Below are 25708 nucleotides of genomic sequence, written 5' to 3'. Positions count from 1 at the left end.
CAGGGAGCCACGTGCATGTACAAACTATGTGTTCTTTAGTGGTGTGTCACTGTACAGCAGTTGGGGCGGGGGAGCAAACTCGGTTTCAATACAAGGCCACAGTTGTAACTATATCCTGACAGTACAAGAGCAAAACCGCATTGTCAGAAGCTTTCTCGGTCATAAATGGGTTCCCAGCGGCGAAGGAAAGTCTTCATTCAATATCCACCAACTCCACTTCAAAGAAGAGCTTTGCATTTGGTGGAATCCTGGTTGCACAAGTTAAGGAAGCTTTATAAAACCAACCAAGCCCCCGCCCCAGGCACCAGCCCACCCCCTGAGCGAATGCAGCTCTGTCAAGTGATTTATCACCTGCTGTCCCGCTGCTCAGGTGTCTGGTTCATATTTCATTGACCCATTTTGGCAGCACAGAGGCACAGCTGCTGCCTCACACGGGTTGTCAGGAGCCCCTCAGTACCAGCTCTGCCCCCCTGCCTCTGTCAGGACCTGCTCCTCCTCAGTCCCGCTCTTCTAAGCCAGGACTGCCAAAGCCTCACCTCTGTTTTTGGGAGACAGGCACTGGTCTTCCTCTGGGAAGGAAGACTGTCCTGCTACACTATGGCAGGGAGAAAGATTTCTAGACACGCCTTGAAAGTTACCCTGATTGGAGCAACATAGAACAATCCCTTCCTCCAGAAGCATCAGTTAAACTGAACTGTGAGTGCATGAGACGCTCTGCAGGATCTCAGACTCAATCCCATGTATCACATGTACCCCAGAACGTGCTCCAGCCACGACACGAGTGCTGTCCCGACAGCTGCCGCGGGGAGCTTTGCTCCCTGCCCGCAGCATCCCCATGGGCGCTGCGGGAATAAGTGCGTGGGAGCAGCTCGAGGAAAACCAGCAGCAAGCTCTCCTCGGCAGTGCTCCCTGCAGGGGTCTTCCTTCAAAACACACGGGGTTGCATCCATCCAGTCTAAGGCTGAACGCTCCCCCCATTTTGTCCCGTGATGTCCACAGAGCGCTTCATTCCACCCAGCATTTCCAAGTCACTTAGTGAGTAGCTGACTGCAGAAGGATACTTCCCATCAGGCTGCCCCTTCTTGCCATACGCCCACTCAGGTTCAATTTCCAGTTGAGCCTTCTCACCTTTACTCATTGTTAAGAGAGCTTCATCCCACTACAAAACAACAATAAAAATGAACAAAACATAAAACACCAAATCGAACTCAGATACCACAAGAACGCGGCAGTCTTACAGAGCTTGTGAAGAAGCACATTTCGTGTGCTTTTTTCCCCCCTCCTCTGAGTGCCGGTGCAGCACGGCCTCACTCCCCCGGCACGCTCCCCCACCCGCAGCGTGTGCCAAGCAGTGGCTTCACCTCCTTTTTGCCGGTGGAAGCGCTCCCCTTGGCTGACGTTCCCTGCTCCTGCACTAGCCTGGGCCCTACTTCCTGGTCAGTCTTGCTTTTACATTGTGAGACCGCAGCGACCGATGAAGGAACACGCTCCTTTCGGTGTCAGTTCAAGCAGTTCCAGCAGGCATCTCACAGCAGAGAGTACTGAGGGGCTTGTCTCTCCACCCCAACACTTCCCCACCATTCTGCAGTATCACTGGATTAGCATTTAAGGGTTATTTTAGTGCTCAAAGACTGATTTTATTTCGGCACTTGCCACACCAGAGCTGGCCTTCAGCTTAGCGCCGTGCCAGCGTTTCACAGCGAACAGCCGAAGCCCGTGCCCCGTAACCGCTTCAGGAGGCACCTGGCACCCGCGCAAAGGCGGGAGCGCTGCGCCAGGACACTACAGAAAAACCCGGGCGACGGCTGCTTCTGCAGCGCTGGCCGCAGGCCCAGGGACGTCTTCCCCATCCCAGTTCCAATCCTATCACCCGCAAAGGCCTTTTTGCTGCACAGCAGCAGCGTTGAGGATTACGCTGGGTTGGGTTAGGCTTGTTTTGTATTCTAAAAGTCAGGTGAGCCCAAGGTCCCTCCTGCATTATCTTGCGCAGACAGCCGCCACCCTCACCGCTGGCTCAGCAGTGAGACACGGCATCGCCTTGCTGCGACTGGCTCTGCACGAGCCGGTATCTCCCAGGCGCACCGAGCTCTCAGCCCGGCTGCAACTCCAAGATGTGCGCACGCAGGTGGCTGCGCAAAACACGCCGTTCTCCTCCTGGGGGCTTTCAGCCAGCCCAGATACTCCCCTCCCGCAGCCTCACCTGCGCTACGGCAGCACTCGGCGCTGGACAGAACAGCGCCAAAACCGCAACTCGTTTCAGCGCGCGACTGCAACTAGAACTTGGAGTTTCAGCATCCAGTTCGGAGTTAATGGACAAACCGAACTACGCATGAAGAAGTACCGAGGCAAGTATCAAAAAGATGCTGAGAGAAAAACCATCTTCTGGCAGACTAGAGCACACCAAATGCATAGAGCGACCGAGGGAGCCCCGGGAACCAGAGAGCCTTGTGCAAAGCACTAGGGCAGGCGTACGCGAGAGGCTGCGCTTGTCCCGAGGAACGCGTAGTTGTTACGCTGATTTCCATGCGCTACTTAACGAGAGGAGTGACACTGCAGATAGATGAATGCATCCGTAAAGAATAAATACTACATCCTGCGGATGTAAGCGCTTTCAACTGGCCTTTTCGCCCCCGCGAGAAACAAGAACGGCAGCTCAAAATTTGCACCCCAGTCATAAATCCTGCAGAATGAAAACTTGTTGGGTTCTGAGGAGTCATGCTTTACTTACCCCTCTGATTACTTTTCCTATGCCAACTTTGAAACTTAAAGGCTTGGCTGCTTTTTTCTTCTTTGAACCTGAAACACAGTTTTATGTACATTTGCTTTAACATCACACCAGCATATATCATAGTTCTTTCTAAACTATTACAATCATACTTTATATAAATATCTGTTCTTATGCTATTATTTTTAGCCCACTATCAGATTTTAGGGGAAAATTTAGCGTTCAAGTTGGACCAAGAGTTCAAATTGACAAGCATCTGTCAGATCTTGATCCAGTGAACCTAAAAGACTCATTTTTGAACTACTAAAGTCATAAGCACATTAGTGAATCAAAAAAGTCAACAGGGAACATACACCATCACACAACAAGTACGATGGGTTGCAGAACATATTCCAGTGACAGCCCTGCTGCTCTTCTCAGCGTTTGACATCGCTGCTGGAAAAGCGTGTCAGGATTTCATATACCTAAATCCTCTGATCGAGAAACTACCACAAAAATAGCAGCAGACTTCTCTGCAGTGGGTACGGTACACCACGCTACAAATCACTCTCGTTCCAGTGCCCCCGCGTTTCAGGGTTTATTGCAGAAGCACAGCATGACATGTCTATTTAGAGAAACTAACTCCACTGCTGGTGCTTATGTTCCATAGATAACAGAAGCTTCCTGAGCAGGAACTGTCTCTCCTCCGAAGTAATTTCAGTACCAATTAAATCCCCTCCTCTCACATTATCTATGGCCCAGAGAATGCTGAACGTGACCTCTGGCAAGATGTCACTTGACACCAGCCAGTCTTAAAATATTGCCCTGCATTCCCTCATGGAAAAGCAGGCTCCAGGAGCCGACTGCAGGGACACCCCGGTCAGCTCAACAGCACGATGGCAAAAGCAGTTTGTCAGGACGCCCACCACGCACGCCTCCCAGCAGCGAGCGCGTGCCCGAGGCCGTCTGACGATTCAGCTCATTTCCTCTATATGCATTTGCACTAAAAGCCAGATGGTATATACATGGCCTTACTTGTTTGAATATTGGTATCGAAGACTGTTCCATCCTGCAGCTTTCCTGTATACCAGCAGTGAACGGTGTCTCCTTTCTTCGGAAAGTTGGTTTTATCACCCTTCTTTAAAATTGATTTTGTATACTTTGGTGGCCCCTAAATTTATAAAAACAGAGTTACGACCACTGCGTTAACTAGTCTCAGACCAACTACCTTCGAGGCTGAACAACCACCTAGTTCAAGGTGCCGAATGCACACCTACAGCATTAGCAAATGGCGTGTTTTAAAGGGTTGGTGCATTACTGCAGTGCTGTAGTATGTGGGGAAGACATAGCGGCATAGCCAGTTTCAGCAAAGCCAAGCTTTGGGAGAGATGCACCAGGCCTATTGCTAATTCAGTTAGAGAAGCCGCATAAGGTGAAGACACGGTGCAGACGCCAGACGTCTCGCTGTAAGCAGGGTTTTGAAGCCCTGGTTAGTCTGGCCGCCCCACGCCATCGCCCCGACAAGGCGCACCGACCTCCTCCGCGGCCTCCTCGGGCTTCGCCGCTTTCCCCTTGGCCTCCTCCGCCTTGGCGGGCTTCGCCTTCTCCGCCGCCTTCTCCGCGCCCTCCGTGCCCTTAAACCGCTGCAGGGAGGAAGAGGAGGGCAGCCATCAGCCACCGCCCGGCCCCGGCCCCCAGCCCCGCCGCCCCGGCCCCGCACCTGCGTGTGGAAGAGCTGCGTGTAGGCCGCGATCAGCTGCTCCTTGTTCGCCGTCTTGGCCACGTTCTTCACCTGCCCCAGCAGCTTGTGCTCGGCCAGGAACTGCAAGGCACACCGGTGAGCGGCGGAGAGACCCCCCCCACCTCACACACACGCAGAGCCCCCCTTTCCCGCCCCTACCGCCTGGGCTGCGTGCTCCTGAAGGAACTTGATGATATCTTTCTTGGGCAGCGCCTCGCTCCGCAGCTCCTCAGCGCTCCAGGGCTGCGCCGGACCCGCCGCCGCCGCCGCCATTTTCCCGCCCGCCGCCACCGCCGCCGCCTCCTCCTCCTCCTTCCCCTCACGCACCGCCCAGCCTTCCCGGCGGCCCCGCAGGAGGCGCCGCGGCGACGAGGGGGTGGGACGGGGGCGGTTTTACCTCAGCTTCCTCCGCTTCGCCGTCCCACCCCCTCGTCGCCGCGGCGCCTCCCGCGGGGTTTTGAAGGGACGGCGCGGGGAGAAAATGGAGGGCGGTGGGCGTTGGCGCGCATTACCTCAGAGCCGGTGGGAGGCGGCAGCGCCCTGAGGGAGGATGAGCGGCGGGCGGCAGCGCACTTTGCCTCAGGCCTGGCGGGTGGCGAAGAAGGAGAACAAGGAGGAAAAGGGGGACAAGGAGGACGATGACCTGCTGCTGGCGGCGGCCGCGGCGGCGGTGGACCCCAGCCCGGCGGCGGACCCCAGCCCGGCGGCGGCGGGTTTCTGCGCGGCGGCGGGGTCCGTTTGGATCTACCCCACGAACTACCCGGTCCGCGGTTACCAGCTGCGCATGGCCCGCGCCGCCCTGCTGGGCAACACGCTGGTCTGCCTGCCCACCGGGCTGGGGAAGACCTTCGTGGCCGCCGTCGTCATGTACAACTTCTACCGCTGGTTCCCCTCCGGCAAGGTGCTCTTCCTCGCCCCTACCAAGCCGCTGGTGGCTCAGCAGATGGAGGCCTGCGCCCGCGTTATGGGGATCCCGGCCCGGCACATGGCCGAGATGACAGGTAGGGCCGGGGAGGTGGGTGCGGGGAAGCCTTTTTTTAGGATAAGGAGCCTTTTAAGGGGTTAATTTCGGGTTTTGCAGTAATTAAACCCCCGGGTCACCGACGTGAGGGTGATGAAGCACTGGAACACGTTCTCTGGAGGCCGGGGACGCAGCCCTGTGGTTCACAGAGCCGTGGGGTTTCTGCGCACGGGTGTAAACATCTCCTCAGAAAATACGCTTTGCATGAAACTTAAGCTAAAGAATGATGTGGTGTTTTTTTTTTTCTTTATTTGCAAAAAGTTTTTGCAAACCCCATGAGCTGCAGTGTATTGCTTACTGAAGTCATAGCCTTAATGACCGAATCCGTAACTGTGCTTAAGCGTGAACCTTTGTCAGAGGTGGTGCAGATCAGGTACGGGGCTGCGGGGCATCTGGAGCATTCCAGCCTGTTCTGGATATAGTGTTTTAATGCAAAAAAAATCTTCTTACTTATTGTATTCACCTTCTTTCTCCTGAAAATGCATCAAGGCATGTGCTATTTTAAAAGGCACTCATTCCCCAAAGGTGACGCGTGCCTGCCAGCCCTGTCGGCCTTCTGCTGTCGCTCTCAGGTCACGGGTCGTGTGTTCTTGGCAGAACCGTTCGCTAATGTTATTTCTTTAATTTCCAGGGGGAACCCAAGCCCTCAGTCGGAGGGAACTGTGGTCTACCAAGAGAGTCTTCTTCCTTACGCCTCAAATAATGGTGAATGATCTTTCCCGTGGGACATGTCCTGCTGTAGAGATTAAATGTTTAGTTATTGACGAAGCCCACAAAGCCCTTGGAAATCACGCCTACTGTCAGGTAATGCTGGAGTCGCCCCGCTCTTGTCTGACAATTCCCAAAAAACCTCCCTCAAAATCAGTTATAGCATCTCCCTGAAGTGTCACTGTCATCACTGCTGTAGGGAAATTGTCCCTGAGGTCCTTAGCTTTGTTTGAAAGAGATTAAACAGGCCTCGATGTCGTCGGTGCCTTGTTTTTAAGTAAAACCTGTATTAAACTCTGGTAAGGTGAGGTGGGAATTTTTTTCATGCCTGAATAATATTTTAAATTTTTCAAAATATTTTTTTGACGGGGCAATTTTTTTCACGGGCGATTAAACGCCACTGTGCTGTTTATTTCAGGTGTGCTTGTATTTGCAGGTGTACTCTGGTGTGTTTGTGCTATGTTGGAGTAGGTCTTAAATAAGGGGTGTTTTTTTCAGACAAAAATGTGGGCTTTTTTTTTTGTAAAGTTCTTTATCTTAGCAGAATGAGTTTATGATTTCTTTTTAAAATTGGGTTTTGTCTTGATTAGCAATGAGTTTGTTGCATTATCTTGGCTTAATCTCCTCATAGCAGTAAAAGAAAGTTATGGTTTTATATGCTGGAGAAATTGACTGCATGTATATAGGGCTGTGTCTACTTGCTTACTAGCCCTCTTTAGTGGAAAGTAGGTGGGTTTTAGTGCTTGTCTTAGTTGGCATGCTGGAAAAGAGGTGGTGTCTTGCCGAGTTAAAACAGTCCATGTTGGTTTGCAGGCGTTGCAGTTGTCTTCTATCATTTTTTAGAACCATAGCAACTTCATCTTCAAAGACTTGAAGCTTATACATTGTTTTATTTCAAAATACCATGTAAAAATCTTTTCTTAAAATATTTTACTGTTATGTGAGCCGCTCTGCAGAGTAGAGCCAAGACTTGTACTCATTAGCCTTTGGGTTGTCTTGGCTATAGCTGAGAAGAATCTCTTCAGCTGCCCTGTCAGTCCCCATGGCTGTGAGACTGGCAGGCTTTCGTCTCAGTTTTGGCTATACCTTTCCATGCTTTTCAGTAGAACTACCAGCACAAACTGAATTCATTTTTGGTCTCTGTTCACTTATTCTCTGTAGCTTTTATATTATGTTATTTGTCATTTTTGTTGGTTTTTCCCTCCCTGTGGTTGGTCGGAAGGCCTGGTGTTCACTGAGAGCACTGGCAGAGTTTGGCTCGGTGGGAAAACAAAGCAGGGAGGCTATTTGGTTATTGCTTGAATGTTCAGCAACTATTGTACTTGGCCCAATTTTGGTCTTAGGGAAGGCTGTAGAATGAGCACCTGGGAGGTCTGAGGAATATTCAGCCATTTTCTCAACTGCTAATGCAACATTTTTAAGTGATACTCTACTGAATGCTGGTTGGCACGGTGGTTGTTGCCTAATATCTGTTCAGATTTCATGGGACTGATCGTTCACGATCTACTTTTTTAAGAGTGGTTCTTCAAACTTACTTCAAACTCACTTGAGTTAGTGTGCTGTTATTCTTTTTCTTAAGTCAAGTGAAAAACTATTTCATAATTTACCAGGGTTGTTCTGCTGAATGGGCCTGGGGTAATATACTGAGTCATAATTAAGTGTTGGATAAAATGGTTATAAACGACCACTTCCCAGCTCCCATTTCAATTTAGATATATTCTTTTTTAGAATATTTTGTTAAGCCCTTTGCACTTAGTGGATATTTTCATCAATATAGTTTGTATAAGCAAATAATCTCTCTTAAGGGTATTAATGGAAACTTTCCTGTCCTTAGGTTGTAAGGGAACTAAGCAAATACACAAGTCAGTTTCGGATCTTGGCCCTAAGTGCCACACCAGGCAGTGATACGAAGGTGAGTCAAATCTGCTCGTGTGGTTGGAATAATAAATTTTCAGTAGAAGCTACATTTAGTACCGTTTGATGCAGTTTAAGCACCGTGCAGGGTACTGAAGTCTATTAGAATTCCACATAAAACTGAGTCTCTTCACAGTCTGTTAGTTGTTGAGGGTTTGCCTTTTTCACACCATGGACTTTGTATTATTTATTTTCTGACCTTTCTAGAAGGAAGTAATACCTTCTGGTTTTTGAGAATACAAACCCATTTGAACCAAAAAGAATCTACTCTCAATGCAAAATGGCTATCATTTTCTGTTCAGTGTAGCGAATGGGGTAAACATAAGTAAGGCTTAGGTTTTCAGTCTGTGCCAGGTGGGCATCTAAATTCAGCTTAAGCTCCTAGCTCGAGGTTACTGCTCATTAGGTATTTCATGGTTCACCCAAAGCCAAAGGGAGAGTTCTGTGACTCCAGCCCTCGTGCAGTTGCGTGCTTTTTGCATTCATGAGCTGACTGTGGTGGGTCTTGGCACACTGCTTGAGATCTTTACATGGAGAGGCTTTCGTTTGTCATCTATAGGTAGTGGGTACCTTTACCTTACGATTACATTCAAGGCCTGTTAGCATATGGAAATAGTTACCTTCATGTGATATTAACTTGCATTGTTGGCGTGTTAACAAGCAAATACGGTCTTTTTGTGGCTTCTCAAACAGGCTGTGCAGCAAGTCATTTCCAACTTACTCATTGCTCAGATAGAACTATGTGCTGAAGATTCTCCAGAAATTCAGCCTTATTCTCATGAGCGACAAGTGGAGAAAATTGTTGTTCCGCTTGGTGAAGAACTGGTAGAAATTCAGAATGCTTACATCCGGGTGAGTTGTGGCATTTCTTCATTGTTAAATGGACAGTGTCACTAAATATATAATGTCCCTTCCTGTTTTAACATCTCTCTCTGGGCTGGCAATAACTTAGAAAGGTAACACTTTCCTAGGCCAGTAACTTTGAGTATAAGGCGAAGAAAAAACCCCATGGTTTCAACTACAGCAGCTGCTGTTTCAATTTGCACCAATGATACCTGTTACCTCGCTCTGGTGGAAAACTCACAATGGAATTAGTTTTCTCATGATTTCTCATTACTTTTCTCAAAACTGACATGAGACCTAAACTGAAGGCTTCTGAATTTACTAGTATTAAGATATTGCAAACGGCCATGCTTTTGTTGTCCAGGTTATTGCCAGCCTTGTGAAAACTGTATCTTGACTGAAACACTTTCTCTGACTGAGAATATTCTTTAGAGCTTGAAGTCATCTCTCAGTGTACTTCGTTCTCCTTGATTTTTTTTTTGGTTGGTTGTTTGGTGCTTTTTTTTTTTTTCCCTTTTCTCTTTTGAGAACTTTTTCCTTTCTCTGTTACCAGTAGGTAATGTCCAAATAGAGGTCATGCTAGCAGGGACCAGAGCTGTTAGCCAGTCTGTGATGACTTAATGGTCTGTGTCTTCTCAGTAAGGTACTAGTAAGCAAACTGTATTACATAATATCCCACTCTGAAAAGTTCAAAATTTTTGTTCTTTTTCTGGTAAGACGCATTAAAAAATGAGTATTGGTATCAGACTGATGGCCTTGTAGTATGTTCTTGGTTAAAGTTTAGTGATTTTTGGTGTAGCGTATGTGAAGACCATCAGAAGGCAAACTAGTTTGTTCGTATTCTAGGTGGAATTAGATCAGCTGTCTTCACACCAGTAACCTGAGGGTGTATTTAAATGAGGAAGTTCTACTGACAAGCTAGCAAGAGCTTTAAAGATAGTTTTGCATCACTGCAGGTGCCTCTGAATGCGTGTATTGAGTGCAGGGATTTTTTTTGAGGTGTTTTACTTGAGCTATAAGCCGAAGTAGGCACATAGGTTCGGCTAATCTGGTGTAATTGAGGAGTATAGACAAACCTTGACAAAGCTGTCACTGTGGCTTCCGTGGTTTCTGTTTCCTTTCTTTGATCTGGTATTTGCATTTGTATTGCAACTGCTTTCCTTAGAAAATAGGACTCGTACGCACAGTAACAACACAGAGGGGGTGAAAGGATGGTGCCCCAGCCTTTTCCAGCATTCATGGGCAAGCCAGGCCTTAGTCTTGGAGACCTCAGCACTTTCAAAAGCGGGTCCTGTACCTCAGCTTGTGCAGAGGTGCTTGGCTTCTGAGCAGTTTGAGATCAGGATAGATCTGTGAGTGCAGCCACAGAAGTAGCAAGCACACGTTGCATTATCCTCGTCCGCTGCCAGAAGAAGAATCAGTCGTGAAATGTGTTCTGAATGGCATCAGGATTAAGGAGAAAACTCTAATACGTACATCCCTTTTCGTTAAGAACTGCTTCTCTACCGTTTGGTTCTGAACCCGGGCCCGCCCCAGTCTGCGCTGCACTAAGGATTGCGGGGGGCTGTGCCGGACGCTTGACAAAATGGGGTTGCAGGCGGCTTCTGCGGCGAGGAGGAGTGAGCGTGCGAGTGGACCTGCTGGCTGCAGCAGGAGACAATAGCTCCAAATGCACGTGTTTCTTTCAAAGAACGTATGTTTTTTGGGTCTTAGAGCGACCATTTCAAATCTGGGGCTTAAGTGGCCTTTGTGACATCAGAATAGTCACTTGTGACTTCTGCCGTTTCCAGTCAAAGGAAAGACAGGAAAGGGGCTTGTATGTCTGTTACAAAAATGAAAGCCAAGTGTACTCTGCACAATAAAATCATTATCTTTAATTTTGACGAACAGTAACAGTAAACAAGACAACATTTCAGTGGAAATGGAGGACAGTGTAAAACAGCACAACGCAACAATGCCGGAAAAATTATGTTTATATTTGTATACATACAATAAGCAAGGCCCTGAGTATCACAATAGCTGGAATAAACTTTGTAGGCACTAATGCTTGTTTGAAAAATACACAGTATGCAGGACAACATTTATCTGTTAAGGCTACATCATTTAAATCTTCCAAAAATATGGGTGAATTGTTTTATTTTCTCCTTTGAATAGTGGAAATCTAATAACTTCAAATTAATTCCTTAATGGCTTACAAAGCAGAGCCACAGATGGATAACAAAATACCTATTCCGATAACAGGAGTTAGGTAATCATGCGTGACGTGATGTTTTCAAACATTCTAAAATGATACATTTGAGTAACAGTAAGGTTTTGTGGTAATCGCTGCTGTCACTGTTAAGTAAACTTTGTTGTGTGTCAGCGAAAACACACAATTCTTTGTGCCCGTGGGCGAGAGCCGTTTACAGAAGTTGGTACAATGTTCCACAGCCATAAAGTGTATCTTCAAACGTGAGATTAATTAGTTCTTTCTCAGCAGCAGAAGCCGTCTAACATAAGTCAAAATAAATACTATCCTGGAATTCACAGTTTTACGTAAAACAACACTGAACGCTTTGCTGCAGACAGGATATCAGCACATTCAGATAAATACCTTGGTTTTATGTTTCAGTAATGTTTCTACAACATACCCACAAGTAGCTGAGTCACAGAAGTGTTTAGGAGGAGATTGCCTATGGAAGGAGACACGGGATACAGCAAATGCTTTTTGCAATAGACGTTTAACATGTGAAGTGTGTACAAACCAGTACTTCATGGTGAGGGGATTTAACTGCTTCCAGTAGCTATTTGACATTTGTTGTGCCCAAAGCATGAAAATAATTTCTATAACTGGCAAAAGCAATCAAAATGCAGAAAATTCTTTAATTTGCCATAAAATCTTATCAAAGCTGAAAATTGTTTTTATTTGCTCTTATAAAAAGCATGGGGTTGTGAGGGCAAAACAAAAGCTTTTATGTAATGCCTCCCTAGGCCCTCTACTCAACTCAGGTTTTAAAAACTTTTTATTGCGTTCCATTAATTGTAAGCTTCACTTTAATATTGGCTGGCATTTCCAACAGTCTGAGGAAATGTTAAATAAAAAAGCAAAAGAAATAAAAATCAAATGGGAAACAATTCAACATATTGAAAAGGAAGTCTGAATTTTTTTTCCCTGGCTATGATCCTGCATCCTGAACAAATCGAGAGGAATACAAGGCATGGCAGGTATCTTTGTTGCCTGGTTCTGTTAAATAAGGAGTACTTTGACGTGCGTTTAAATTGGCACATCAGGCAATGCGGTTCCTAGCTGTGGCCACAACTGGCACAAGCGTTTGTGCTGCCACCTGGCAAACCAGATTTGGCAGCTTTCTGGTGGGAAAAAGAAAGACCCCAAACCCACAGTATTTTTTTGAGATTCCCCCCCCCCCCCCCCCCAGCCCCATCAGTTTCACATACAATTAATTTGTGGCAATACAAATGGCTAGGCTGGGCTAGTGCAGGGTATCTGCACAGCTAGGGATATCAGACATTCAGAAGAAGAAAGTGAGGATTGCTTTCTTTTGTTTGTTTGTTTTTGTGGGGAGGAAAAAACCACCTGTTTGTTTGTGTTAAAACTAAGGCTTTTCTCTCTCTTTCCCCATTCCTTTTTCTCCTTCCTTGCTGTCTCCCTTGGTAATCTCTGGGCAGCCGCCACCAGAGAGCACCTTGGCCACACTTCAGCACGATCAGCCAGGGCCAGCCATCACTCTCCAATCTGCTGCTCAACAAGAGGTTTTAGGTTAAGCATAAAGCCAATTTTGTGCAGCACAGAGCCTTGTGGAACCAGGAGGCTTAAAGTTCTTGAGGCCTGTATGTTTATTCAGCCAGAAGTACTACATAAATCCATTTTGTTTGCCAATTAACACTACCGTAAGCTGGCAGACACTGACTCTGGTTGCTGTTTTGTATATAGAAACTGAAGAACACAAAAGCTCTATTTAAAGCCTAAATCTTATAATCAATAATGCTAGCGATATAATTCATGAAATCTTATGTAAGAAGACATTTACTTCTATTAAGTGTTAAGGTTAAACTCTACCATCATATCTGTAAGGGGAGACATTAAGGAGGGATTTGTGAGAGCACAACTGTGTGCTACCCCGACTCTAAAGCGCCGGAGGTGCTCGTTAACTGTAGTACGTAGCAAAGCACACGTGCTGCTTTCAGACTTTCTGATGCGTGCAGAACTACGGGAGCTTGTCTCTCAGTCACAGCGTGCTAGGCTAGCAGTTGTCTACTTGAAGAGTTATCATACAGATGGAGGGTAAAAGAAACAAGCTGTGACACGGAAAAATAGATATTAGGAAATAAAAATTCTCACAGTGAGGGTGGTCAAATACTGAACCAGGGCCCAGAGGGGTTACAGGCTCCTCATCCCCCTTCAGCGCTGGAGAAGCTCAAAAGCCAACTGCGTGAAGCCTTGAGCAGCCTGCTCTGCCAGCGGCGCTGGCCCTTCTGTTGCGGAGGGCTGCACCAGCTGGCTGCCGGAGGTCATGTCTAGCTTCATTTTTTTTTTCTGTGATTCTGTGAAATATTTGTGTCATTTCTAATATTAACAGTGTGGTACTGCCAGGGGAGTGTAAAAAGTACTGAACAAATTACTTCAGCTGCAGTGTTTTAACATTCAGCAAAGTCATAAGATGAAAGTGTTCAGAAAACTGAAGAGTTAAGAATAACCACTTTCTATTTGGGAACACTACATATAGTCATGGGATTACCGTGTGTGATTAAGGTAACCTGTAGCTCCTGCTATCGAGACTTTAATGAGGAATAGGACGGTTCTGCCTTCTTGGTCTCCTCTCAAGGTTAAAAGTACTTTGGTTGAATGCTTTCTGAGGTAAGCATTAAGAATCTCTGCTCCACAGCTGATGCCATTAAAAGCAATCAGCACTTGCCTAGTCTTACTCCCTGGTTTAATCCCAGCAGTCTAAATCTGGTTCTCTTCAGAAAATAAGACCTGAACATTATTTTTCTGAAGCATAGCCTGCGTGTGTGAGGTGGTTTTAATGTGTCCCCCGCTGAAAGCCCCAAGAGGGTCTTTGTGCAGCTGGTGCAGCACTAGGTGCCCAGGGCAGGGGCTCCAGGGTCTCCCCTAGGACCGTCCCAAGCCACAAGCAGTCTAGAGAGGCTAGTAAGTGGATGAGGAGAGAGGTCTCTGTCTCCCTTATCTTGTAAAAAAAGATAAGGTGAACTAAGTTTTAAAGTGCTAAAAATCACCATTAAAATTGTGTAAAAACTGTAAAAGTTGACATAGGAAACTGCGTGTGTTTCAGGTGTTACCTCTGTTGGATTATTAAGTCGGAGTGATTGCCTTGCTAAACCACCTAAAAGCCACATTTCTAAAATCTTTTGAGGGTTTGACAGCTAGTCTCGCGTGATTCACCTGTAAGATTCTGCCAGTGTGACTGACAAGCATCAGGGAGGGGCGGCTATGGCCTCTGGAGGAACCATATCTCGTTGTGTCGATTGGCAGCAGCTGGATTTGTATAGCCCGCGATGATGAAGGTATCCTGCAAACAGAGCTCGGGGCTCTCCAGAATTTCCGCCAAGAGGTTTATTTCTCTCATTATGGAGTCTTCATTGGTGATTCCTCTGAAGCTCCTGTAACAAGCAACTTCATATGAAATTCTTTTTAAAATCCAAAGTTTCTAAGCTCTGGGAGAGTCTAGGAATGCTTCCCTCTAAATTACGTAGTCGTGTTTTGCAGATGATGCTACCTGACTGTGACTGATCTCAAACACGTAACAGTTTTGTCTTAAAATTTTCAGTGATATATCAGACACTTTGTTCCCAGCTCCGCAGAACAGTCTGTGTTCTGAGATGCTGGTGTCGCTCACATTTACAGATGCATCATTCTCCCAGATAAGTTGATAACCATTATTTCTTGAACATTCCAGTCTCATAAAGCAGGCAGCCTTTAACGATTACTGAAAATCAAGTTTTTCTGTTTGTTACCTTTTAGATCTTGATTTAAAAGATGTAACGTGCCCACATTGAAAACTGCAACTCTCTACGGGTTTTACTAGAACAAAATTAAAATGTTTCTTACCTACTATAAACGATAGTAGAAGGCCATTCTTCAATGATTATGTCAGAGTCAAAAGGATGAGGAGGCTCGTCCTGCAGCACTTCAGGCAGGTAGTACGCTACCGTCACTGACTGTGTCATCTCCGACTGCGACTCATTTGTATGGACTATGGTCACGATGGGTATGGTTATCCCCAAGTACAGCCCTGAGGAGACGTATGCGACTTTTTAGAAAATACAAAAGAAGGTCTGCATACTGTGCTTGGCTGCAGAACTCAGACTGAATAATACAAAGGCACTACCAGAGGGCAGAGCCTCCTTACTCAAAGTAATTCAGTAGGATGTTTTAGGAAACGGGGTTGTATATTCCAAGTTGGGGGTAGCGTTTTATTATGCCTTGTAGTTTGTGTGTGTGTGTATATATAGCCTACAAGTAAAAATATGTGTGCATGCGTGTCTACGATGTAGCATTTGTTGAGCTCTCCTATCTTCCTGTAGGGCAAGGAGCTTGACAATTTCTTTCCCCCTCTTAAGAGGGTTGTGTTAATCTTGTAAACTGACCTTGTGTCATGTTCTAAATATTTGGGAACAAAGAATGTAGGCAAGATAAGAGGGCTGCACTGTGAATGCGTGTAGCATTTCCTGTAATCAAAAACATCGCAATGTTACTGCAGTGCTGTATGAAAAGGTTGACTCTTTTGACTGTGCAGGTAGCAGTGATGACTTGGAGCGGGAACTTTGCTCCTGTACACAGTGTGAAAACAAAACTGCACTGTTCTGCAGCCAAACTTACTTTTAAACCACGTTAAAAGAACAGGGAGAGTGGGGGAAATACCTAAATAAGGACAAGCTTTCGCAATCAATGTTTTTAGTTTCTTGGAAAGAAAATTAAGGGTTGACTTGATGATGACACACGTACTATTACAGAACAAAACACTGGGCATTGCAAAACGTTATAATCAACTGGAGAATAAAAAAAAAAAAAGAGAACTGATGGCTGGAAGTTGAAACCAGATTAAATGGGACTGGAAATGAGGTGCACGTTTTTCATGCAGGCACGAGCTATCAAGGACATGGTGGACTTGCCGTTATTTTAAAGTATGAGAGTTAAAACTGGATTATCTTTCTGACAATAGGCTTCAACCACACAAATTTTTGGTGTCCGTTCAGACAGGCACAATTTAAGTATCGTTTCGTTTAACTAAAACAAAAGCAGAAAAACATTACGGTCTCTTTCGGCATTATGCTCTGAATAGGTTCTTAGAATCTGTGATTTCTGTACTGCTGTGAGGACTAAACCTCTCAAATTCTGTAGCAAAAGCCTAATTTATAGCTGACAGCCTACAAAAATAGCCAGTGTCAGTGCCCAGGCAGCTGTCATGGTGACAGTGCCCTGGGAAAGGGTGATGGCTTCCCATGGATGTGCTCCTCTACACATACACGGCGGGAGCGGCACTTTGGTTTGGACTCTGCTGGAAAGGCTGTACTGGAGGAAAATGTCCCTCTAGACAGGGTGGTGTATTTGGACAAAGCTAATAAAGGTATCTCCCCCACTGGGAGGACCTAGTGCGTAAATATAATGTTTTAACTTTAATGTGGAATTGTGGTACCAATTACCTGAGGAATTCTGCTCGCAAATGTACCTCATAAGCTTCATGAACCCAAGGCATATGCTCTGTTCATACTGTTTTTCTTTCATTTTTATACAAGCCCATTTGGCTTTTCCATACTGACGTTTTTCGTAAAGCAGATCTCCAAGCTGCAAACACAGGAGGACAATAATTTTGTATTTTAAGTTAATCATCTGAAAGAACTGAACAGTCAAATAGAAGTCAAATGGTATTTCAGTGCTTTACTTATAGCTTCAAGAATAATGGCCCATGACACAAAAGTACATGTTTGGCTTTAAATTCAGTTATTAATCTCTTTCAAGTATCCTTTGCTAAGGTTTTATTAATGTGATTGTGTAAAGAAGAAAATGCATTGAATTAAATGAAGAAAATAGGCATTTTTATTTCAAATGTCAAAATATGAGGCCTTTTGTTAAATTAATTATAAAATATCATGATGACTGTAATTCCTGGCCATCTTCTGGCATTCCTGCTCGCTTCTACCTTACAAAAAAGAAAAATTCACACATGTAAAAGTGGTGTGATGTTAAAAATGAAATGTAGTTATCCAGTTATAATGCTTTGCACTTATGACGCTAAAACTCCTAAATGGTTAAAATAATTTTATAAAGAAACATGTTTTTTAGAAGCTAGGCACGTATACTGAAAATACTGTTAAAACCTCAACCGGGAAGGGAAACGGTACCTTTTCTTTGCGCTGGATCAGAGTAAATGGGATGGTCTGTCTCTCCTGGGGGTTGTTATTTCTGGTCAGCTGCTGAATTGGCTCTGCCATGTCTGCAACAAAATAACGCGTTTCTAATTTTAGAATGAAGCTGTAGAAAAAAGTCTGGGGACCTTGTTTTTGTAACAAGTTTAGTTTGCTCTTAGATATTAACCGGAAAGGCTAACTGACTCCCGCCTCTGTGCTGTTAGGAAGAGCTGCCACCCTCCCACCCCTCATATATCGCAATTATACAGGCATCTATGGAAAGCTTTTGGCGGTGCCTGGTTTTCTGGCAGATGTTGCCAGTTCTAGCAGCTCTTTCAGTGTTGGATCTACATGAAGTACATTGAGTTGGCTGCTCTTGTTCACAGGTTCAAGGAAATGCCACTGTGGAAACTTTGCCATTTCCAAAAGTCGCCTTATGTCTAACATTTCACTTGAGCATTCGGTATTGGGCACATTTCAGTGCTGCTCCTTAGCCAGGACACGTGTCGGGTGTGAGGCCGGTGGTGTCACCCAGGAGCCCCAGTGCCTGAGCTGCCGGCGCGGTGCAGGCAGGCTGGGATGTCAGCGGAGTGCAGTTACTGCCATCCCGCTACCCCACCACGCTGTGGTCCCCAGCTAGCTGCATTGTAACTGAAACGAGGGAAGGCGGAGTTCTGGGTCTTAAGTGAATTGCATTTTATAGATCTCTATATAGGTATATATATGTTTTGGTTTGTTTTAAATGCAAGCCCTTCTAGTAAGACCTCATGGGGGGATGATTTAAAAATAAAACGCAAAAAATGTTTGCATTAAGAGGTAGAAGAGAATATGAACTTTTTTTTGTAGCTTCAGAAGGCGGTTTCACAGCACAGGACACGTGCGGGGCTGTATCAGCGAGACTGCAGCCAGGCGATCAAGGGAGGAGACTGCTCTGTTCAGTGCTCGTGAAGCTGCATTTCACATGGTTTGGGGCTTCGTGGTACAGCAATGGCATCGATTAACTCGAGACGCTTTGGTGGAGGGCCACTGGTTGGTTAGGGCAGGGGGAAGCGCAGGAGGGGCTGGGAAAGCCCGATGTGCTGGGGCCAGAGTGGGGGAAGTGGAGGTGGGATCAAAGTGCAGGCTGCCTGTGTAGTGGAAGGATGTGGAGAAGACTGAGACCCTTTAGAGCTACGCAGTGATAGGGTGAGAGTCAGCAGACATAACTTGCCACACAGAAAATGGTGATTAGGTATTAAAAAGAAAAAAAACCAAACCATAATCATAGTGTGAGTGATCAACTACAGGGCTAGGGGCCCAGAGATGTTACGGACCCTCTGTCCTTGGGAGAACTTAAAAGTCGGCTGGACGAGGCCCTGAGGAAACTGAAACCTGAAAGTTAGCAACCTGACATTGAAACAAGCCCTGCTTTGAACAAGGGTTACATTATAGCTCTCCAGGGGCTCTAAATTATTACATGGTTGCAATATTAACACACATATAATTTTGTGTGTTAATAATGATTATATTCATAACACACAATATTACACCCTAAATTATTACGTAGTTGTGTATTAGTTAATGCTACATATTATACCTATTTACTGTAAACAGAGGTTTATACTTTCTTCAAAAGAAAAGTGTGGAAACTATGGATGGGGGAGGAAAAAAGTGTCCTGTTATGTTAAAGAAATACAAGATGAGGAAACTTAAAATTCCTCAGTGTATACTTCCCTGAAGAACTGTGTCTTATAAAGAGGTGATTATTTATCACAGAAATTGGAACACAGACTTGTGTCAACTTAACAGAATTTCTTTTTGTTGCATAGTAGTTTTATAGGCATGTGCTGTCTGATTAGATACCAGGTACGTTAGAAGAAAGGTTTTATTTCAGTTGGGAAGGGGCAGAGGACTGTTGACTTAGAGTGAATATTAACATTCTAGCAAAATTGAAACATAACTTATATAAAGGAGGGAGTAGAGCAAAGCGAGCTGTGTAGTTTGTGTTCTGCGGAACACCTGGCGGAAAGAAGTACAGTGGTTCCACGTTCTCAAGTAGTCATAGTTACCATAAAGCACTTGTCAAGATTAAATGGAACGTACCAACGTTCTTTGACTAACAGGCACACCGTGTGCTTTTGTCTGCCCTTGTCGGTTGTCTCTCCCTTGGGAGCAAGAAGGGCTCTCAGTGCAGCCTAAGGTCATCGCCCCGGTCTGAGCTCTCACGGTTTGGTGGTGGATCATTATGTCAAGGAGAGCGTTAATGCTTGACTACTGTCGAAGAACTCTAAGCACCTGCATGCTCGCTTACCACTACTGGGATGGCACTGAAATGCGCTGTGGCGTTTTGAACGATTCTCACATTTTGTAAGAAATGAAATGGCGAACCTGTCCTCTGTAGCTGTAGTGACACTGGCAGTCCTCCGCTCTGTATTAATGGTTACACTTCCCAGCCAAGCTCAAATGGATAGAAGGAGCAAATACGTTACACTTGCGTGTATAATACTGGCATGTTCTAGTCCTTCTGTTCTCCTATAGTTCTGCCATTTAAATCTGGTTGGCTTAGGTGTACTTGCAGCTCTGGTTGCCTTGACATCAATTCCAGCAGCAGTTCATAAATAAATTCTGCTTAGAAGCTGATCCCTAACAGAGGGGCTTGGAAACTCTGGATATAAGGTTAGTCTTAGGACTGGAGAGCCTCTCTTCCAAAAAAAGTTGCCCCTTGCCTTTCAAAGTTGAAGTAACATGGGGCATTTGTGTACTGTGACAGAGGATTAGAAACTTAATTTTTATGTACAGTTTGAAAGTCTGGCTGTGGATCTCTGCCGTAGTACCTCATGGTGTGCATCAGACATGCATGAGAAGGACTAAAGTTTCAAGTGAAATAAGAGCTCTTCTCTGGGGTGTTTCAAGTGCCTCAGTATCTTAAGTGGAAAAGGCAGGATGATGGGGGAAGGAGTATTATCCATATTGCAGAGAAGAGGAGGATTAAGATGCAGGAGAATTAACTTGGTGTATGTCAGTTAGTAAATCTGTAGCTGAGCTGGGAATCAAACCTACATCTCTTGGCATCCAGTGCAGGGTTTTTAGCTTTAAGACTATTTGGAATACTGAAGATCCTTTTAATAAAGGGGAGAAAGCTACACTTTAGTTAAGTTTAAACATTTTTTTAAAAAAATGTCATTGGGAATCATTTAAAATGTAAGTAATAACTGACATGTAAAATTGATCTCCTTGGAGGCTGAGAGAAAAATGGAAGCAAATTAGACTTCAGCACTGAATTTTCCACAGAATACTGAAGAATTAGGAAACACTTCAGAACTCTAGAAATGCCAACTCTATTTTTCAATTCCTTTATTGGTAACTGTGTTTTTTTTTTCTTCTATATTAATGCATAGGTTAGGGATTACAACTAATTAGAGTCCTTTTAGGAGTTTTATTCTGCAGCTCATGAATCTGTGCCTGTCAGGCATGACAGTATAACATTTGGATTATAAATATCTTAACGTGGACAATACTAAGATTATACTGCCAAAATGCAAGCGAGTCACTTGACATGTTGTCTGTCAGTCCGAGCTTGCAAGCTTGAATACTGGTGTGACAAAACAAGGCGAGGTGAGCTGCAGCAGGGTAGCTGGGAAAGGGCTCGGTTTAATAGATTTCACAGCTGTGACTGCAGGTGCTAGTGTAGGAAGGTATTGTGAAAGAGGCAAATCTTTACAAAGGGATTTATATAGATAAGGCATATTTGACAAGACTTGTGCATAGCAGCGAGACTGAACAGTGAACAGTATTTAAATTGTTGCATGTCTTAATTTGTGTCTGATCGGACCTGCTGGGAGCATCACTGATGCGGGATGTACTTGTCAGCTGCGCCCTTAAATAACATACATGCACGCCTAACCTTGTCGTTCTGGGGTAGAGGAGATGGCCTTTGTAAGGCTGGGAACCAAAACCTTCCCACTGAAACAAACCCCTAGGCACGAGCCTTAGAAAGCCCGGGGAGGTGTTTGCGAGCACGACCCTGGGAGCAGGCTCAGCGCTGGGCTGGGCTTTAGCCTGCAGCTGTGTCACTGGGACGGCCCAGCGATGGACTCGGTGGTCCTTCTCTGCACGCTTCCTCCAACGTGCAGATGTTCCGGCGGTCCAGCAGCCTCTGCCCCAGCAGAGCCTTGCAGCCGCTTACATGAGGTCCCCTCAGCAGGGGAGGTACGCCAGAATTGGCGTAAAACCACCTGCCACTCCAGATCCAGAGTTTGATCTGGAGCCTGGGCACTCGACCTCAGAGCATGCTGCTTTGTACATTGGGTATCTTTACCCAACTTTCTGCTTTAGTGAGTGGATGGTTTTGATGGGTAGCAGCTTCCCTGAGCTTGCTTCTTAATGAATGTCATTATGTTGAAATTAGAACTGAGAAATTTAAAAGTAACTGCTGTAACATGTTTTCTGCTTCTGTTGAGGGTAGGTAAAATGGAGTTTTCAAGCCGAAAAGGTTAGACTATACCTTCCTGCACCTTTAATTTTCTTTTAACTTTTTGTTGCCAGGTCTGGCATAGGCCAGTCAGTCAGTCTGTAGGATTAAGCTCTTGTTAACAGCAATAAATTGAAGTGCCAGCGTACAAATATCTGCTCTTCACATCTCACAAAATCTTACAATTTTTAGAACGCTGACAGTGTTCCTGTTACCCTTAAACGGTGCTAACAAAAGCTACAAAGCAAGTCATCTTTTGGAAAGGTATATTGTCAGCACAGCACAGAACAGGCATCAGAGCTCCTGGCAGTCCAGAACTACTGATGAGAGGGATGGTAATGTTCTTATTTTGCAGACTTTACCTCTAGACTGTAGGAAATTACCTTCTGTTGTTACGGCCTCAAATGCCCTGCCTGCAGTTACCAGGCTGGCAATCCATAGTCAGCCAAGTCGAGCTCGTGTACGTTCCTAACCACGGCTGCAGCAACGGCAGACCCTGGGAGGGGGCACATCAGTCACAGAGGCGCTCCGCTCCCTGCTGGCAGGGAGGATTTCTCCCAGAAAGTCATCCTGGGTTTCCTCTGACTGTTCCCTGAGGCTCGAGTCCACCTTAGCTGCCTGGGTACTAAACACTGACATGAACATCTTTGAATGGCCCTTATAAACTTGTCTGGGACGCTCTCTCAGGCAGTTCCAGGTGAGGTGCCCTCCGCTCTTGACATAGCCCTGAACAACATCGGAAGAAAGTATCTGCTATTCAGATTTTTGTAACATTCGCTTAGCATTACAAAGTAAACCTTTTATAATACAGTAACTAAAATGTGCTAAATTACTGCTTTTGACACATTCCCTAGACTAGACGTCCTGCTGCACAGCTCTTGGGCATTTCAGTGCCATGTTTTGCTAAGGCGTCAGAATACCAGATAATTTTGTGGGGAGGAATCTTGTTTTCTGCTACAAAAAGCTACTCTCAAGGAGCAGCTTGTATCTGTTGGCAGTTGGACTTGATGATCTTAGAGGTTTTTTCCAACCTTAATGATTCGATGACAGAGGCAACCGCATGGCCACTGGAACGCCTGCTGAAAACCATGGGATGGCATCCAAAGCCTGCTCCCAAGGGGGTAGCGAGAGCAACGTGAGACAGAGCGCTCTGTTCAGACTGGCCTTGCCCTTCTTTTAGTACCTGACCGGGCATTAATTTTCACTGCTAAAATGTTAGAAAGGTAAGGTGAGTCTCCCAGGCGTGACTTGAGGAGGAGGTTGTACCCTCTTTGCTGTGTTGGAATGTAGTAGAAGTTTTTAAAAAGCAGTCATTTCATTTTGGTAGTGCCTAGTGCAGCCTGGCATTGAAGATTTTGCTGCTTCCCACCCTCTAAGGTGGGATTTATCTGAACAGCAGAGATGCCAAAGGCCTCTCGTTATTCCTCGATGCAAGACAGTGCAGATGAGTTAAAGTTTCTGAACGGGCTGAGTTTGCAGTTACTCTCTGCTCCTTGCTTTGAGTTATCTGACTTGTTACAGTCTTTCAGATTCTTCAGATTGAAAATAAACAATTTCTTAAGAAGATAAGCCCGGGAGGCTTGCTGTTGAAAAGCAAAGTCAATCCTTTTACTTGTTTACTCTGTGTCATCTTTCAGTTCAACCATCTTTCTTTAAAGAGATAACCTTTGGATAGGGACAGGAGATATTACCAAGAAGAATGCTTCTGCAGGTAGTCATTTAATATTTAATTAAGACTGAAAACTCACATCGGCCCTTTTTAATATAAATAGGTCACTCCACTACGACTGCACCTGCTTCTCTAAGTTATAAAAATCTTTGGCATCGTGCTGTGCACAGCTCTAGCTCAGACTTTGCATCTCAGGAGGGCACAGGGCTGGGACGGGCGCTTGCTACCGTGTCACCAACCACGCACGGGCCCCGGCCCCTCGCTGGAGGGGACCTGCTGCCTGCCCGCTGCCCCCAGCCTCCCGGGCCAGACACCCAGCCCCACGCCAGACCCCGCCGGGCCCTCCGGAGAAGGGGGGAGGTTCGGGGTGCCGGCGCCTTGCCGGGGCGCCGCCAGCACCGCTCTGCACGGAGCCGGGGGGGGGGCTCCCGGGGGAGCTGCCGAGAGGGACTCCCTGCGACCCAAGGTCAGAGATAACCGGGACGGTGCCGCTGCCGGCCGCTAAGCCCCGAATCGCCGCCTACCTAATCCCGGCAAAGCCCGGCGGGCCGCCGCGGGGGGAAGCCGAGCCCGGGCGGCGCTGCCCTTACCCCGCGGCACGTCCACCTGGTGCCCCCGGCCCACGCTCTGCCAGTAGCTCAGCAGCCGCTCCTGCTCCTCGTCCTCCGGGCGCTCGGCCTCCTCCTCCAGGCTGCTGCCGTTGCTGTGGTACGCCGAGTCGGGGCTCTCCTCCGCCATCCCGTCCAGCTCCTCCAGCGTGATCACGGCCGGGCCGCCCGGCGCCGGGCCGCCCATGCGGCACCCGCCCGCCTCCATCGCAGCGGGTACCGGGCAGCGGGCTGGGCGCCCCGCCGCCGCCGCGCCGCCGCCTTATGAAGGGCTGGCCCTGCCCAGGGATTTGAGGGCGGGGGGGAGAGCCCCGGGACACGTAGGGGCGGCCCCCGCCTCTGCCCGCCCGCCGCCGGGCAGGGCCGGCAGGGAGGGAGGGGGGGGAGGAGGTGCGGCAGCCCCCGCCACGCTGCTGGGGGGCGGCGGGGCTGGCGGGCAGGGCAGAGCTCAGCTCAGCTCAGCTCAGCTCAGCTCAGCTCCAGCAAGGTGCGGCCGGCATCCTGCCAGCGCCTCTTCGCCAGCACTCCTGATGCTCTGTAGCTTGTGCCGGTGCTGTAGGATCCGAACAGTGCAGAACTTAAAGAAGTTTGTGTTTCTTATGGGTTTTTCGCTATTAACTCACGCTCTTTCCTAGCTGTTCTCTTCATCATCTTTTCCCCCCACTGCTCTTTGTGTCCTGTTAGTCCTTCTTTATCAGGACTTTCTTTTAATGATTTCAAACCACGCTTGAAAGACAAACCTTTCATTTTATTCAGGAGCATCTGCGAGGTCGTTCCAAACCGGTTCCAGTTAGGAGCACAAAAGCCAGGGGTCATTCCCGGTATGGAAAGCCCAGCTCTGGGAGCTGGCAGCTGCCTGCCGCCCGTGCCGGGGCAGGCCTCGGGCCCGCTACGGGGGCGGCTGTGGCGATTAGAGCAGGATCTAAATCTGAGTCGGGGCTCTGCGCCCAGCGCGTGGCTCTGTTTGTAGTCTTTCGTTCCCACCCTAACGTGAAATAAGGGTTGTGGTGCTTTTTGTGTAGGCAGGGAAGGGGAACCTCTGGGTTTTTAGAATTTTAGAATAAAAGGAAAATAGTCCTCTCCCGTACGCTGTTGGGATGCTCGCGGGGGGAGAGCAAGGCTTAGGGATGGAACCATTGACTCTGATGGGACGCTTCATCTCCCACTGCCTTTCTTTTTTCTTTGTTTTTTTTTTCTTTGTTTTTTTTTTTCTTTGTTTTTTTTTCTTTGTTTTTTTCTTTGTTTTTTTTCTTTGTTTTTTTTCTTTTGTTTTTTTTCTTTTTTTTTCTTTTTTTCTTTGTTTTTTTCTTTGTTTTTTTCTTTGTTTTTTTCTTTGTTTTTTTCTTTGTTTTTTTCTTTGTTTTTTTCTTTGTTTTTTTCTTTGTTTTTTTTTCTTTTTTTTTCTTTTTTTTTTCTTTTTTTTTTCTTTTTTTTTGGTTTTTTTTCTTTGTTTTTTTCCTTTGTTTTTTTCCTTTGTTTTTTTCCTTTGTTTTTTTCCTTTGTTTTCTTTGTTTTTTCTTTTTTCTTTGTTTTTTCTCTCTCTCTCTCTTTCTCTCTCTCTTTCTCTCTCTCTTTCTCTCTCTCTTTCTCTCTCTCTTTCTCTCTCTCTTTCTCTCTCTCTTTCTCTCTCTCTTTCTCTCTCTCTTTCTCTCTCTCTTTCTCTCTCTCTTTCTCTCTCTCTTT

At 46.3% G+C, this 25708-nt stretch overlaps 3 protein-coding genes across 3 annotated transcripts in view; 1 reads left to right on the top strand and 2 right to left on the bottom strand.

The window, feature by feature from the left end:
* Window positions 1-14: 14 nt before the first annotated feature.
* On the bottom strand, window positions 15-4765 carry FKBP3 (FKBP prolyl isomerase 3). The gene is made up of 7 exons (XM_064461205.1): window positions 4605-4765; window positions 4425-4526; window positions 4240-4347; window positions 3740-3875; window positions 2729-2796; window positions 1062-1159; window positions 15-248 (listed from the first exon to the last, which is right to left on the bottom strand). Exons 1-7 carry the CDS (start codon window positions 4716-4718, stop codon window positions 194-196), a joined length of 681 nt encoding a protein of 226 aa, XP_064317275.1. The 5' UTR covers window positions 4719-4765; the 3' UTR covers window positions 15-193.
* A 99-nt stretch (window positions 4766-4864) lies between these two features.
* Window positions 4865-25708, top strand: part of FANCM (FA complementation group M) — a 75007-nt gene continuing 54163 nt past the window's right edge. The window contains exons 1-4 of the mRNA XM_064461196.1: window positions 4865-5446; window positions 6098-6270; window positions 8009-8086; window positions 8782-8940. Coding sequence (XP_064317266.1) covers window positions 4996-5446; window positions 6098-6270; window positions 8009-8086; window positions 8782-8940 — 861 coding nt within the window. The 5' untranslated portion in view covers window positions 4865-4995. The remainder of the gene's footprint in view (window positions 5447-6097; window positions 6271-8008; window positions 8087-8781; window positions 8941-25708) is intronic.
* On the bottom strand, window positions 10779-24378 carry LOC104049021 (heme-binding protein 2). Its single transcript, XM_064461204.1, has 5 exons — window positions 24008-24378; window positions 17293-17384; window positions 16594-16735; window positions 14999-15182; window positions 10779-14550 (listed from the first exon to the last, which is right to left on the bottom strand). Exons 1-5 carry the CDS (start codon window positions 24231-24233, stop codon window positions 14379-14381), a joined length of 816 nt encoding a protein of 271 aa, XP_064317274.1. The 5' UTR covers window positions 24234-24378; the 3' UTR covers window positions 10779-14378.

This window comes from Phalacrocorax carbo, chromosome 9 (genome assembly GCF_963921805.1).
Source record: "Phalacrocorax carbo chromosome 9, bPhaCar2.1, whole genome shotgun sequence".
Lineage (NCBI taxonomy): Eukaryota > Metazoa > Chordata > Aves > Suliformes > Phalacrocoracidae > Phalacrocorax > Phalacrocorax carbo.
This window is presented reverse-complemented; position numbering and strand designations above follow the sequence as displayed.